Source organism: Adiantum capillus-veneris, chromosome 23 (assembly GCF_014529385.1).
Source record: "Adiantum capillus-veneris isolate H3 chromosome 23, ASM1452938v2, whole genome shotgun sequence".
NCBI classification, from domain to species: Eukaryota; Viridiplantae; Streptophyta; class Polypodiopsida; order Polypodiales; family Pteridaceae; genus Adiantum; species Adiantum capillus-veneris.
The window spans coordinates 37269533-37284125 of NC_140953.1; the positions used below are offsets into that span (position 1 = coordinate 37269533).

General features: G+C 45.0%; 1 protein-coding gene across 1 annotated transcript in view; it reads right to left on the reverse strand.

Annotated features, from left to right (window-relative positions):
- The window catches only part of LOC147427650 (putative prolyl 4-hydroxylase 10), a 45514-nt gene that overhangs the window by 1657 nt on the left and 29264 nt on the right, over nt 1–14593 (reverse strand). Inside the window, exons 3-4 of the mRNA XM_086497005.1 lie at nt 466–563; nt 41–138 (exon numbers count right to left, since the gene is read on the reverse strand). Of these exons, the coding sequence (XP_086353131.1) occupies nt 41–138; nt 466–563 (196 nt within the window). The remainder of the gene's footprint in view (nt 1–40; nt 139–465; nt 564–14593) is intronic.

Genomic DNA, 14593 nt, shown 5'->3' on the forward strand with positions numbered 1-14593 from the left:
GTGAACCTCAGCATAGCAGCCTTCAAAGAAATTAACTTACCTACTGGAATAAAAGAGAAATCTGCTATTCTCTTTTCAATCTCCCGAATAATTTTATCTTGACCTCGAACCAAGAAAGTCCCTGAGCTTGTGCGTACCCTGATTACAGAACAACATATTTTAATGATGACTGAACTTTAAGGGTGATGAGTTTAACATCCTGTTCATGATTGCATGTGGAGCTGTAAGAACATAACGTACAATTCCACCATGCACAGGCTAATTTATTTTATTTCATTTCACACGCAACCCTAAACGGCAGATCATCTTTTTGATCCTTTCGCTTTAAATCCTAAATATCTCTCATTTTCTACAAGCATTGAGAACGAACCTTAAGATTCTCAATCTGGTGAATCTAGTCATGTGTTGCAGTATCAAAAATATAGGCAACATAGACAAGCAGACAAATGATGGGATGAAAACTACCTGCTGTCCTTGCTCCTTCCCGTCGCGCTGTCAACCACAGTGGATTTCACCATGTGAGGCTTCGCAAGACTAATTAGATACTCACACTCCTCCTTTGACTGCAACAAAACAATTCTCTCTCTCTCTCTCTCTCTCTCTCTCTCTCTCTCTCTCTCTCTCTCTCTCCACAGCAGTTACTTTTTAACCGCACCATGTGTGAAGGCTTGCTTGATACTTGGAGCCTATCTACTATCGTACCTATCTTCAAGTCAGGAGACCCTATGGAGCCTGGGAATAATCGCACTATCATGATTGGACACACATTGGCACGGTTGTACGCATCCATTCTTGAGCAGCAGCTCAGTAGATGGACAGAGAGGGAGAGAATAAGCGCAACCAGGGTTCAGGAGAGGCTTCTCTACTCTTGACCATATCTTGACAAGAGCCATCATTGAGGAGGGCAGATCACATGGGAGATGGATCTATTGTAGCTTTGTGGACTTCCACAAAGCATTTGACACAGTACCCAGAGCTAGATTGATGCGCAGACTACAGGAGATGGGAGTACCCATAGAGCTCATTTGGGGGATCATGGCATTATACAGGTCAGTAGTGGGGCATGTACGCACCTCAGAGGGTCTATCTACACCGGTTCACTCCACTATTGGGGTGAAGCAGGGCTGCCCGCTCTCTCCTACTCTATTCGGTATGTATGTGGATGAGGTTTTTGACTACATTGAGAGCGATGGTGATAGAGGTGCACAGCTGGCAGGAACATGGATTCCACTATTGTTATATGCTGATGATATTGTGTTGATCTCCGACTCTCCGGAGGGGATGCAACGTCACTTGGATGCTTTGCATAGATTTGCCCACGAAAGTGGTTTGTCTGTCAACCTTGGTAAAACCGAGGTTATGGTGTTTAATACCACCCCACAGTGGATCAAGAGGTCAGCACCTACATTCACATACGGCCAGGAGACAGTGGAGTTTACATATGCTTACACTTGCCTTGGAGTGGTTTTTAGCGGACCAGCATTTTCATTGAGGAGAGCAGCAGAGACGAGATTGACTAGAGCCCATGCAGCATGGGTAGATTGGAGAGGATGTGTTCACAGGTTCAGTTTCAGGAGCCTCGGATGAAGCTCTGGCTCTTTGACACTTTGGTGGCTTCTGCATTGCTCTATGGAGCTGAGATATGGGGACCTTCATTGGATCATCATGGGAGGTCTGGTCGCACTGATGGATAGGGGGACATGGAGAAACCTCTAGTCTCTATGATCTCGCGGCTCATTAGAGCCAAGGCTTCAGTACCACGTGCCATTATCCGAGCAGAGCTAGCGGCCCCTCCACTAGTGGTTGAGGCGCTCATCAGATCAGTATCCTTCATACACCGCATGTGGGAACTTCCCAGAGACATATATGCCCGCCTTGCACTTGAGTCCTCTCGACAGTTAGCCATGCAGGGAGGTACAACATGCTGGTATGGGGAGATGACATCATGGTTTCACGCGCATGGGTTCAGCATAGACGGTTTGCCACCCTTCCAGTACTCAGTGGATGCACCATCTCTCACTCTTACATAGTCTGAGATCACCAGGCTCATCCGCCAGGACTTGACTCAGCTAGACACCAGGAGGACATGGATACAGCCAGCACAGGAGTTGGGCACGAAGATGGCATTCTACAGAGAGCATCTTCTCCAGCTTACGAAGGACGGTTTTGTGACGAGACCCAAATACATGGACACCCACCTGTCTCATGGGATACAATGTGCTATTGGCCAGATACGCACATCTTCACACCAGCTGCGGATTGAGACTGGGAGATACAGCGAAGTACCAACAGAGGCCAGGACATGCCCCTTGTGTGACATGGAGCCTGAGACACAATTGCACTACACATGCCGCTGCCCCGTCTACTATGAGATACGAGGCCGCTTCCATTGCTTGTTCAGAGAGGGTTTTGGACCACTCTCCATAGTCATGGGGTACGAGGATCAAAGATGCCTGGGTTTGTTCTTGCTCGAGTTGCGCAGACACAGAGTGAGCTTGATGGGAGGAGAGGCTAGCCAGTCTCAGAGACGGATCACAGATTTCTTTAGAGCAGACACGGAGCTACTACCACAGGAGGGCTCACATTTGTCTCACACCAGAGGCACACTGATCGACCGAGCGATTGAGCTCGGGAGATCCAGACGCCCACGACTGCGGAGGACTACACAACATCGATCGAGGCTGCATCAGAGGATTCAGATCACTTTGGCCAGACATGCATGACGCTCGGTCAGACTACTGACCATGGAGGAGATTGATGAGATCCGCCAACGACCGATGCTAGATCTCTTGTGATTTAGCTATTTAACTATCCTAGCCAACTGCTTACTTTGATTAGTTCACATCGAGCAGCTTAGGATTCCATAGTATTTTTATTTTGTTATGTTGTTATTTTGTTACTCTGACTTTGTATCAGATCCACCACATTGTAACTTTCTGGTCTCATAGGTCACTTCGGCCCTTTGAAGACGTTAATATAACATTTCATTTCATCTCTCTCTCTCTCTCTCTCTCTCTCTCTCTCTCTCTCTCTCTCTCTATTGAATAATGACATATGGGAGTTCTATAGAGATGGAGACATCGTTCTCTTAGGAGACTTTAATGCCAGAACGGCCAACTCTCAAGCAGTATTCTATGATACTTCTGAGGAAATGCTCAGAGAAGTTGATTTATCACAGAGGGGGCTTACTAGAAACTCACAGGATAAAGAACACACTGAATATGGGAGACATCTCATGGAGATGGCAACTATACATGGTTTGGCCATACTTAATGGTCTAGAGAATTTCCCGTTATCCGGGGGATTCACATGCTTCCCGCATAGGCATGGGGCCAGTACAGTGGATTATGTCATGACTTCACCAAGCTTTATTTCTAGTATCGAGAACTTTAAGGTGGGACCCAGACCGGTTGGGATTGCAGTGGATCATGCTCTCTTGACCTTATCAATCTCCTTCCAATACAATGCCTCTCAAGAACAAAGGAAGAAGACACACACAAGATATACTTTCACGCCAGAAACTGATTCAGTCTATGTGGAAAAGATCTATAATAGGATGTGGACAGCCGAGCCAGTATATACTGTAGAGGAGATTACTTCTCAATTAACAGAGAAGAGAGGATCTGGGAACATGCCTCAAAACAGTTGGTATGACGAGGAATGTAGAGAGACTGCTTATATGTGATGATCCCAAGTGTAAGCTCTTTTTGGACCTGGGTTCTCGCAGAAGAGAGGATCTGGGAACATGCCTCAAAACAGTTGGTATGACGAGGAATGTAGAGAGACGAGAACCCAGGTCCAAAAAGAGCTTACACTTGGGATCATCACATATAAGCAGTCTCGGATTGCTCTTCGGCGTATAGTACGTCACAAGAAAAGGGCATTTTTAGCCAAACTGGAGAAGGATTTATATCAACTCTTCTTGAGTCAGGACTCACATGAGGCCTGGCGCTTATTTCACGAGCACTCACCGCCTCCGACAATTACTTCTCCTGAGATTTGGGGTCAATATGTAACATCATTATATATGGTATCTGGACAGCCTCCATTACCAAATCCACTAGAGCCATGCCTTGCTACTAGTACTTTCTTTACTACGGAAATGGTGAAAAAAGCCATTGATAAGATGAAGACAAGAAGAGCATATGATCATGATGGTTTAGTAGCAAAACATCTGATCCATGCCAAGGATCTACTTTCAGAAGTCCTTGCTCGTCTATTTAATCGGGTCATGTGTGAAGGATTACCTGAATCTTGGAAATTATCTACTATCGTACCTATTTTCAAGTCAGGGGATGCTATGATACCCGGGAACTACCGTACCATTATGGTAGGTCACACATTGACCCGACTGTACGCATCCATTCTTGAACAAAAATTGAGTAGATGGGCAGAGAATGAGGGCATAAGGGCAACAGGACAAGCTGGATTCACAAGGGGTTATTCCACTTTAGATCATATTCTTACGCTCAGAGCCATTATTGAGGAAGAAAGAGCAAACGGGAGAAGGATGTATTGTTGCTTTGTGGATTTTCGGAAAGCTTTTGATACAGTACCAAGGGCTAGATTGATGCGCAGGATGCAAGAGTTAGGGGTCCCCAAAGAGATTATTTGGGGGATCATGGCCTTATCCGGGTCAGTAACTGGTTATGTACGTACTCCAGAAGGGGATTCCGACATTGTTCATTCCACCGTTGGAGTAAAGCAGGGATGCCCACTGTCCCCTACTTTATTTGGTATGTACATAGATGAGGTATCAGATTACATTGATAGAGAGGGTGACGGAGGTGCTCAACTTGCAGGGTCATGGATCCCTTTGTTGTTGTATGCAAATGATATTGTATTGATAGCAGAATCACCAGATGGAATGCAGAGGCGGCTAGATGCATTACATAAATTCGCGGAGGACAGTGGGCCGTCGGTAAACTTGGGTAAAACCAAAGTTATGGTGTTTAACACCACACCGCAGTGGGTTAGGAGATCGGCACCTACATTTGTATATGGCCAAGATACAGTAGAGTACACAGATGCATACAGATACCTTGGTATGGTATTTGCAGGACCGAAGTTTACTCTTAAGAAAGCAGCGGATGCTAGATTATCCAGAGCCTCTGCGGCCTTGGGAGGGTTGGAGAGGATGTGTTCACAAGTGCAGTTTCAGGAACCACGAACAAAACTTTGGCTCTTTGAAACTGTGGTGGCTTCGGCTATGCTTTATGGGGTCCAGATTTGGGGACCATCTGTGGATCAAGATAATTGGAATTCAATGGAGAGACCTTTGGTATGTATGATTTCCCGAATGATTAGATCCAAGGCCTCCGTACCACACGCGATTACCCGAGCGGAACTAGTTGTCCCTTCGATAGAAATTGAAGCTCTTACCAGATCAGTGTCCTTTATACATGGTTTGTGGGATACAAATAATTGCCAATATACTAGACTGGCCCTCGAATCCTCTCGACAATTAGCAATGAAAGGGGATACATCATGCTGGTATGCGCAACTGTCCTCGTGGTTTCAGAGACACGGGTTCAGTATGGAAAGATTACCCCCATTCCAATACTCTCTTGAGGCTCCATCACTGGCAATTACACGAACGGAGATTAATAAAATCATCCAACAGGATCTTATACAGTTGGATACTAAGAGGACATGGGTAGACCCTACACAAGAATTGGGCACGAAGATGGCCGACTACAAAGAACACTTCCTACAGCTATCTGAAGATGGATTTGTGATTCGCCCGAGCTACATGGATACCCACCTGTCTCATGGTTTGAGATGTGCTATTGGTCAGATTCATACATCCTCACACCAATTGGAAATTGAATTTGGAAAATTTAGGGGAATCCCACCTAAGAGCAGAATTTGCAAGTTATGCGGAATGGAGCCAGAGACAGAATTACACTACATATGTCACTGCACAGTATAATATGAGATACGTGGGCGTTTCCATTGCCTATTTAAAGAAGGCTTTGGACCTCTAGATAGAATCATGCATTACCAAGATCAAAGATGCTTAGGCTTGTACCTACTGGAACTACATCGGCACAGGGATAATCTAATGAGAAGACAAAGAGCAATACAGCCTCAGAGGCAGATCACATATTTCTTCGGATCGAGAGAAGCAGGAGTGGAAGGATAAGCAAGAGGCCAGCAGCCAGCACAAAGGAGTACCCACATTCATACCAAAGGCACCCTAATTGACAAAGCGATTGAGCTTAGGAGATCGAGACGACCACGACCAAGATGCAGAAGCACACTTCACCGGAGGAGACTACAACAAAGGATTAGAAGCATTCTAGCCAGACACCCAGAATGCTCCTAAGAAGTTTATTTAATACTTTGTATTTAGTTTTTCACATTTATTTTCACACTTTCACACTTAGTACTAAGGTACCCAAACATTGTAACAGATTCACCACCGTTGTATCAGTTTGGTCTCATAGGTCATTCTGGCCTTTTGAAGACGTTAATATAACATTTCATTTCATTTCATCTCTCTCTCTCTCTCTCTCTCTCTCTCTCTCTCTCTCTCTCTCTCTCTCTCTCTCTCTCTCTCTCTCTCTCTCTCTCTCTCTAGGAGGACGTGGATATAACCAACGCAAGAGCTGGGCACGAAGATGGCTTTCTACAGAGAGCATCTTCTCCAGCTGATGGAGGACGGCTTTGTGACGAGACCGAGATACATGGACACCCACTTGTCTCATGGGATTCGATGTGCTATCGGCTAGATACGCACATCTTCACACCAGCTTCGGGTCGAGATTGGGAGATACAGGGAGTACCAACAAGGGCGAGGACATGCCCCCTATGTCACATGAAGCCTGAGACAGAGTTGCACTATACATGCCATTGCCCAGTCTACTATGAGATAGGAGACCGCTTCCACTGCTTGTTCAGAGAGGGCTTTGGGCCACTCCCCAGAGTCATGGGATACGAGGACTAGAGATGTTTGGGTTTGTTTCTGCTCGAGCTGCGCAGACACAGAGAGAGCCTAATGAGAGGAGAGAATAGCCAGTCTCAATGACGGATTGCATACTTCTTTAGAGCAAACATTGGACAACCGGAGGAGCTACTACCACAACAGAGCCCACATTCTCCTCGTACCAGAGGCGCGCCCTGATCGACCGAGCGACCAAGCTGGGGAGATCCAGACACCCCAGACTGCGGAGGACTACAGAGCATCGAAGGAAGCTGTATCAGAGGATTCGGATCACTTTGGCCCGACATGCACGACACCCGGTCAGACTACTGACCATGGAGGAGATTGATGAGATCCGCCAGCGAACGATGCTGGATCTCCTGTGATTTAGCTCTTTTTGAGGATACACCCACATTGTGTTGTATTAGCTCCCCATTTGCTTCACCATCCCCCCCCCCCCCCCAACTCATATCCTACACAATCCCAGCTAGCTGCTTAGTTCACATCTAGAAGCTTAGGATTCCATAGTATTTTTTATTTTGTTACTCAGACTATGTATCAGATCCACCACATTGTACTTTCTGGTCCGATAGATCACTTTGGCCTTTTGAAGACGTTAATATGACATTTCATTTCATCTCTCTCTCTCTCTCTTACACACACACACACACACACACACACACAAATCTTCTACTAAAATAAACGTCTCAAGGGCACAGCCTCAAGATAAATGTACAAAGCTGATCACCACAAGCTGCAATCCCAAAAAGTGCTAATAAAATATACAATAAATACCCAAGTCTATTTCTTGGGTTTCAAAGAGATCTCCTAGCATATCATAGTTACAAGGAATGGCCATTTTCAGGTTCTTGTTCCCCATTCCCCATCCTAATATCCCATTCCGGATCCCCGTTCCACGTTTCAGACGTGAGTATCCGAAACAGGGAATGGCATTTCATGCATGTTGCCATTCCCCGTTCCCCGTTCCGGGTAACTATGTCTAAGCATATGCATTCTTCTATGATCCAAGACAGGGAAAGCTCTCCTCAGACTGTGTCATAAGCACATCAAGAGGAAAATCGTCTCTGTCAAAACTGCATGAAGGTACAGTAGGATACCCAAAAACCCTAATGGGTTCACGAGACATAGGCGGTATCTCTTCTAAAGGAAAGCAAGCCTATAGAGGTGGATCCTGTGGTGGATCCCTGTGTTAGTATATCTATCTGTCAGCCTCTGCCACCGCCTTCTCCTCTTCTTTGCTCCTCTCCTCCTGGCTCTCTTAGCCTCTTGACCTCCTAGAACCTGATGATACACACACTCTTGTCTCTCCTAAAACACTGTCTGCTGTCTCTGCTCTAGACGCTTTGTCCTTCTAGAGCATCCAACTACCATATGACCTGCTCTGCCACTTACAAAAAAAGTTTCCTAGCAAACCCAATGAAAAAATACTCTGTTGTATGTCAGTTCCCTGGATAGTAGGGAGAGAGATGAAGAGAGGGGGTTGAAGAATCAACCTGAGTGTCACAAAGTGATTACATGGCAATAAAGCTTGCCAAAGCAAATAGTTGGTGAATTGATGATGTGGCAGCTGGCCGTAAAACACGGAGCAAATTGCGGATGCTAACATGGCACCTGCCCCAAAAATGTGGAAGCAACTTTTGATGCTTTAAGGCTTGGGGCCTTTAAATATGTGCCTCGGACGTTGGGGGAGAGCTCTGGCAGTCTTGTAGCTGCAGAGTGTCTCTCCCATGCAATTGTACCTTGCTAAGAATCAAGATCAATATAAAAGAAATACCGCCAGGGTTTTAAGACAGGAGCATCTGCGAGTGGAACTCGGCCACTCCGTGTCTATTGTATGGAATCTCTCTCTCTCTCTCTCTCTCTCTCTCTCTCTCTCTCTCTGCCCTAAGCCGAGCCCTTCTGTGCACACACCGTCTCCCCCTGGGCGAGGGCGGCCCTGTGGAGAGGCATCAAGGTATAAACCCTGCCCTATGCCCAAGCTAGAACCCTCTCTGCCTGCTGAACCCTACGCCCTCAACTCCAGTGCTGCTTTTTTGCAAAACTCCTCACGCACCTTCTCTGCACAGCGTCAACGCCTTGCAGCTCTTCAAAACTTCGCACGCACCTCCTCTGCACGCTTCTGAGTGGATCCTCGACAAAAGGTCTACAATGATTCCCTTGCTGCTTTCACAGAGCTTAGCTTAATTAAAAAACAAGATTCACTTCAAGCCTTTGTTCTCACTTCACTGTCCGACACTAGAGTTCCAAGGTAGCTGGGCACTCTCCAAAGACAGCCTTTGAGAAGGTGGCACTAATGTCTTCCTTTGGCACCCCTGCTTCACGCAAGAGCTTTCTTGCGGTTGCAGCGGCGCCAAGGAAGGCCCTTGCCGCCCGCCAAGAAATAAGGATCGTAGCCCTCGAGGCGCAGATCCGAGAACTGATTGAGGAGAATGAGAGACTCAAACAGCGGTTATGTAAGCTTGAAGACGAAAAGGAAGTAGAGAGTCAAGCTCTACTTGCAAAAGCACACGAAGTTGAAACGTCCCTCATCGAGACTATCATGTTGGCTCAGAAAGAATCCCATGAAGTAGCACACAAGAAGATGTTGGAATTAGGGTTGCAGGGAAACGCGCACGGCTTGGAGAAGACGAAGGAAGCTCAAGGCACACAACAGAGAGTGTATAACTTAGTGTGCAATGAAAAGATAGATAGCCCTAGAGTGATGGGCATATATACAATGCACGGGGGAAAAAACCTCCTAAAGAGGGAAAAAATGCCCTGGCGGTCATAGTGTGTTCACACACATCACTACCACATGTATATGGTAACAAATCCCCCCTGGGAGTGATGCGGTGAACGAGGGCTGGCACGAAGAGTAAAGGGAAGTGCCATGCCTTGAGGACAGGATCAATCCACAAAGGGGAGCAAGCCCAAAGCTTTGTGGAAAGCTTCGAACTTCTCACGAGACAATACCTTTGTGAAAAGATCTGCAAGGTTGTCCTATGTTGGCACATAAGCCAAGCTGATCTCTCTTGCTGAGAGCCTCTCCCTGACATAATGGTAATGCACCTCAATGTGCTTAGTGCGAGCATGAAAAATTGGGTTCCTCGCAACTGCCAATGCGCTCTGATTGTCAGTGTAGATGATGTTGGCAATGTCTTGTCCAACACCCAAATCAGCCATAAGGCGTTTGAGCCATACACACTCAACCGTAGCTGTGAAGACTTCCCTGTACTCAGCCTCACAACTGGAAGTGGCCACAGCCTCACAACTGGAAGTGGCCACAGTACGTTGCTTCTTGCTCAACCATGAAATACATGAACTTCCAAGCATGAAACAAAAACCACTTGTGGACACTCGCGTGTCATAACAACCAGCTCAATCTGAGTCCGAAAAAGCATGTACATCTTGCGGCAATGATCCCCCCTTGGGATAAAACAAGCCAAGATGCAAAGTGCCACTCAAGTAGCGAAAAATTCTCTTGACTGCCTGCCAATGCTTAGACCCTGGGCTATGCATAAATCTGCTGACCTGTGAGACTGCAAACTCAATATCCGGCCCCGTGTTGCATACATAAATGAGGCAGTCAACAACAGTTTGGTAAAGAGTGACATCAGCCGGATCACCAGCATCATGCAGACTCAACTTCAAACCTGTTTCCATGGGAGTGGCAATAGGTTTGCAATCCTTAAGTCCAAACTTACATAGCAATGTCTCTATGTAACTTTTCTCACACAAGGTAATACCACCATCACAGTGCTTAAATTGTATGCCCAAGTAATGATGCTACAGTCCCAAATCTTTCATCTAGAAAGTAGCATTCAAATCAGCCTTAAATTCAGTAATATGTGCCTCATTGGGACCAGTGATCACTAGATCATCCACATAAAGAACAACAATGAGAAGTACATCGCCCTCACGCTTGACATACAATGTGCTTTCTCTTGGACTGTTACGAAAGCCTCGTTTGACCAAATGAGTGTCAGCTTTCTCATACTAAGCACGAAGAGATTGCTTCAACCCATACAAAGCCTTCTTACATTTGCACACTTTGTCCTCTTGTCCTTTCTTGACAAAACCGCGAGGCTACATTACATAGACTTCCTTAAAAATGTCACCGTTCAAGAAAGCAGTAACAATATCGGATTAATGTACATCCCAACCAAAATGAGTTGCCAATGCACGTAGAAAACGAGCAGTAGTCATACGACAAGTGGGAGCAAAAGTTTCTTCATAATCTATGCCTTTCTGTTGTGCATAGCCTTTTGCAACAAGTCGAGCCTTATAGTGATCAACCTCACCATCCGGCTTGCATTTCAACTTGTAAACCCATTTTGTACCAATGGCCTTTTTGCCAGGAGGCAAATCACATAAAGTCCATGTGTCATTTTCTATAAGTGCATCATATTCTGATTGCATGGCAGCCATCCAATTTTTTGAATTTTGTGCTTCATCAAAAGACATAGGTTCCTCAACATCATGTAAGCTAGACACAGCCAAAGCATAACAATCTGATGCATAAGATGCATGGCGAGAGCCTGAACGAGTACGACTAGACAAAGGTGCATCCAATTTACTGTCACGCAATGTATGCACCAACCATTTTGGCATACCTTTAGTCTACTCATTTTCACCTCTTTCCTCATCAAGTACATCATGTACATCTACATCAGTAATAGGCTGATCTGTAACATTTTCATAAACCTCCATAGGCTGTACATTTGCCTCATTGGAATTTACATTCGAACTTCCACCATTGAAAAGAGGCAACAAAGTGTTATAAATGTCCTGTGAGCTAACATTATTGTCTCTAGTACATGACAATAAGGGTTGAACAAAATCTTCCACAAACACAACATCCCGTGAGACCAAAATACGCTTTGTTTGCGGATGATACAACCTGTAACCTTTGCTTTCAGCACTATAACCAACAAAAATACATTTGACAGCCTTATCATCTAATTTTCTGCGTTGTGTTTGTGGCACCAAAGCATATGCCAAACAACAAAAAACACACATGTGCTCAATAGAAGGCTTTCTATCATGCCATGCTTCATATGGAGTAATAGACTGCAAAGCTTTCGTACGACACCTGTTTAGTACATAAGTGGCACACATGATGGCCTCAAGCCAAAACGAATGCGGCAAAGCTTGACTTTTGACCATACATCGTGCCATTTCCGTAAGTGACCTGTTTTTCGTCTTAGCAACACCATTTTGTTGAGGCGTATAAGGCACTGTACATTGGTGTTTTATCTCACAACGACTAGCAAGAAATGCATTAAATTCATGAGACATATACTCCCCCCTCGATCAGAACGCAAGGTGCCCATAGTACATTTCGAGACATTTTCAATCATAGCCAAAAATTGTTTGAAGCACATAAAAACTTTGGACTTCGCTTTAAGCGGAAATACCCATGCATGCCTGGAGTAATCATCAATGAAAGTCACGAAGTAAAGGTAATTGCTTAAGGACGGAGTTTGCATGGACCCACAAACATCACTTTGCACAAGCTGCAACTTGCATGTGGCCCTAACTGAACCGTCCTTTCGAAACTTAGAACGCTGCATCTTACCCAAAATACAGCCTTCACAAACATGTTTGATAGGTGATTCAAGAGGCAGCAAAGAAGCAACCATATCAGATTTCTGCAAACGCAGCAAACTGGCAAAATTCAGATGCCCAAAACGTGCATGCCACAGTTTTGCATTTGAAACAACCCTTGAATCTGCAACTGCATTTACGAAATTTTGTCCACACTTGTCATACAAAGTAAGCTTATACAACCCACGACACAAAAGTCAAGATGCAACAATTTTATCACCAAAACTGAGATCATGAACTGTACATCTGTCATCCACAAATTTGACTACGAGACCAAGTCTAGCAAGTACAGATACACACAAAAGGTTCTTTTTGATCCCAGGTACATACAAAGCATCAACAAGTGTGAAAAAACTGCCATTTGCAGCAGTAAGCACAATCTTTCCAACTCCTTGAACAGGATAAGAAGCATTGTTGGCACAAGTCACCGTATTCCCATGAGGGACAGACTCAATAGAGGTAAACAAATCACGATGTGAGGTAATGTGCTTTGTACAACCACTGTCAAAACACCACATATGTGAATCAGCAGCAACTGACATACATACATCATGGACAATAGGATCATAAGTGCACTCTGCACTAATGCCCATTCCGCATCAACATCAGCATCACAATCTCCTTTGATAGAAGACTCTACAATCGCTGCACTTGTATTGGACCCTGTAGTGGATCCAACCTCTTTCTTCTTAGCCTCTTTTGCCATCAATTTCGAACATTGCTTGATCAAGTGATCATTATCTTTAAAATAATGGCAACGCATCTTCTTTTTGCCCTTATCACCAGAATTGCCAGACGACGTGCTGCCAGCAGAAGCATTAGGAACAGAAGTTTTGCCACTCGCAGCAGAACCATAAGAAGTGGTTACATTACTGTTCCCACCTTTTCTTTGCACGCTGCCTAGTCCTATTTTTCTGGAAAGTGATTCTTGCAACAGCAATGTGCATAATGAATCAAACTTGACAACTTCAGGATTTCCTCAGGTCATAAGTCTCCAAGTACTAGCAAAAGTCTGGTAAAGCATCAAGAACAGTCTGCACAAGTGAACTGTCAGAAATGACTTCTCCTGCAAAAATGAGTTGCTCATTAACATCCTTGACACCAATAAGAAAAGTGTCCATTTCATCTTTCTCATGCATAATCTTCGATTCCAGCTCTTTACACAGCAAAGCAATTTTAGCCTAAAGACCATACAGCCAGAATATCCCAAGCATGTTTAGCAGATTTTGCTGAACGAATGTGGGGAGTAATAGTCCGCTTCATAGACAACGCAATCAATGCATGAGCCTGCGCATCTTTTACATCCCAACGAGCTTGCTCAACTGTAGGCAAAATAACTCTAACAACAGTAATCCTTGCAGCAAGACCTGCAACATCCTCAGAACCAGGACGTACATCAATGCCCTACACAATATTCCAGACGCCCTTCGACACAAGAACATGTTGCATCATGTAAGCCCACATAGGGTAATTGTCCCCATCCAATCTGTCCTCAGCAGCAAACATCTTGAACACATCTACGTTGTTGTCAGACATGGTAAATGCTGCACCTGATGTGAAAATTGCCCAAAAAGAGGAGAAACGAAGCGCGAACAACACGTGCTATATAGCACAAACGGTAGAAGACTGTAAGGGACCTGTTATGCAGAAAACGACACTGAAAGAAATCTACACAAAATGACGAAATAGTATGTGCAGTACTGCCTATAGTAGAAACGGAGGCCGAAATGAGTCCGAATCAGAAAGTGAGCCGGTGTGTACTGGAGCTGCTGGCGACTAAGCCCGGGAGGATGCAACCTGCTCTGACACCAATTGTTGAAATTAGGGTTGCAAGAAAACGCACACAGCTTGGAGAAGACGAAGGAAGCTCAAGGCACACAACAAAGAGTGTATTACTTAGTGTGCAATGGAAAGATAGATAGCCCTAGAGTGATGGGCGTATATACAATGTACGAGGGAAAAAACCTCCTAAAGAGAGAAAAAATGCCCAAGCGGTCCTATTGTGTTCACACACATCACTACCACATGTATATGGTCACAAAAGATTGACACCAAAATACA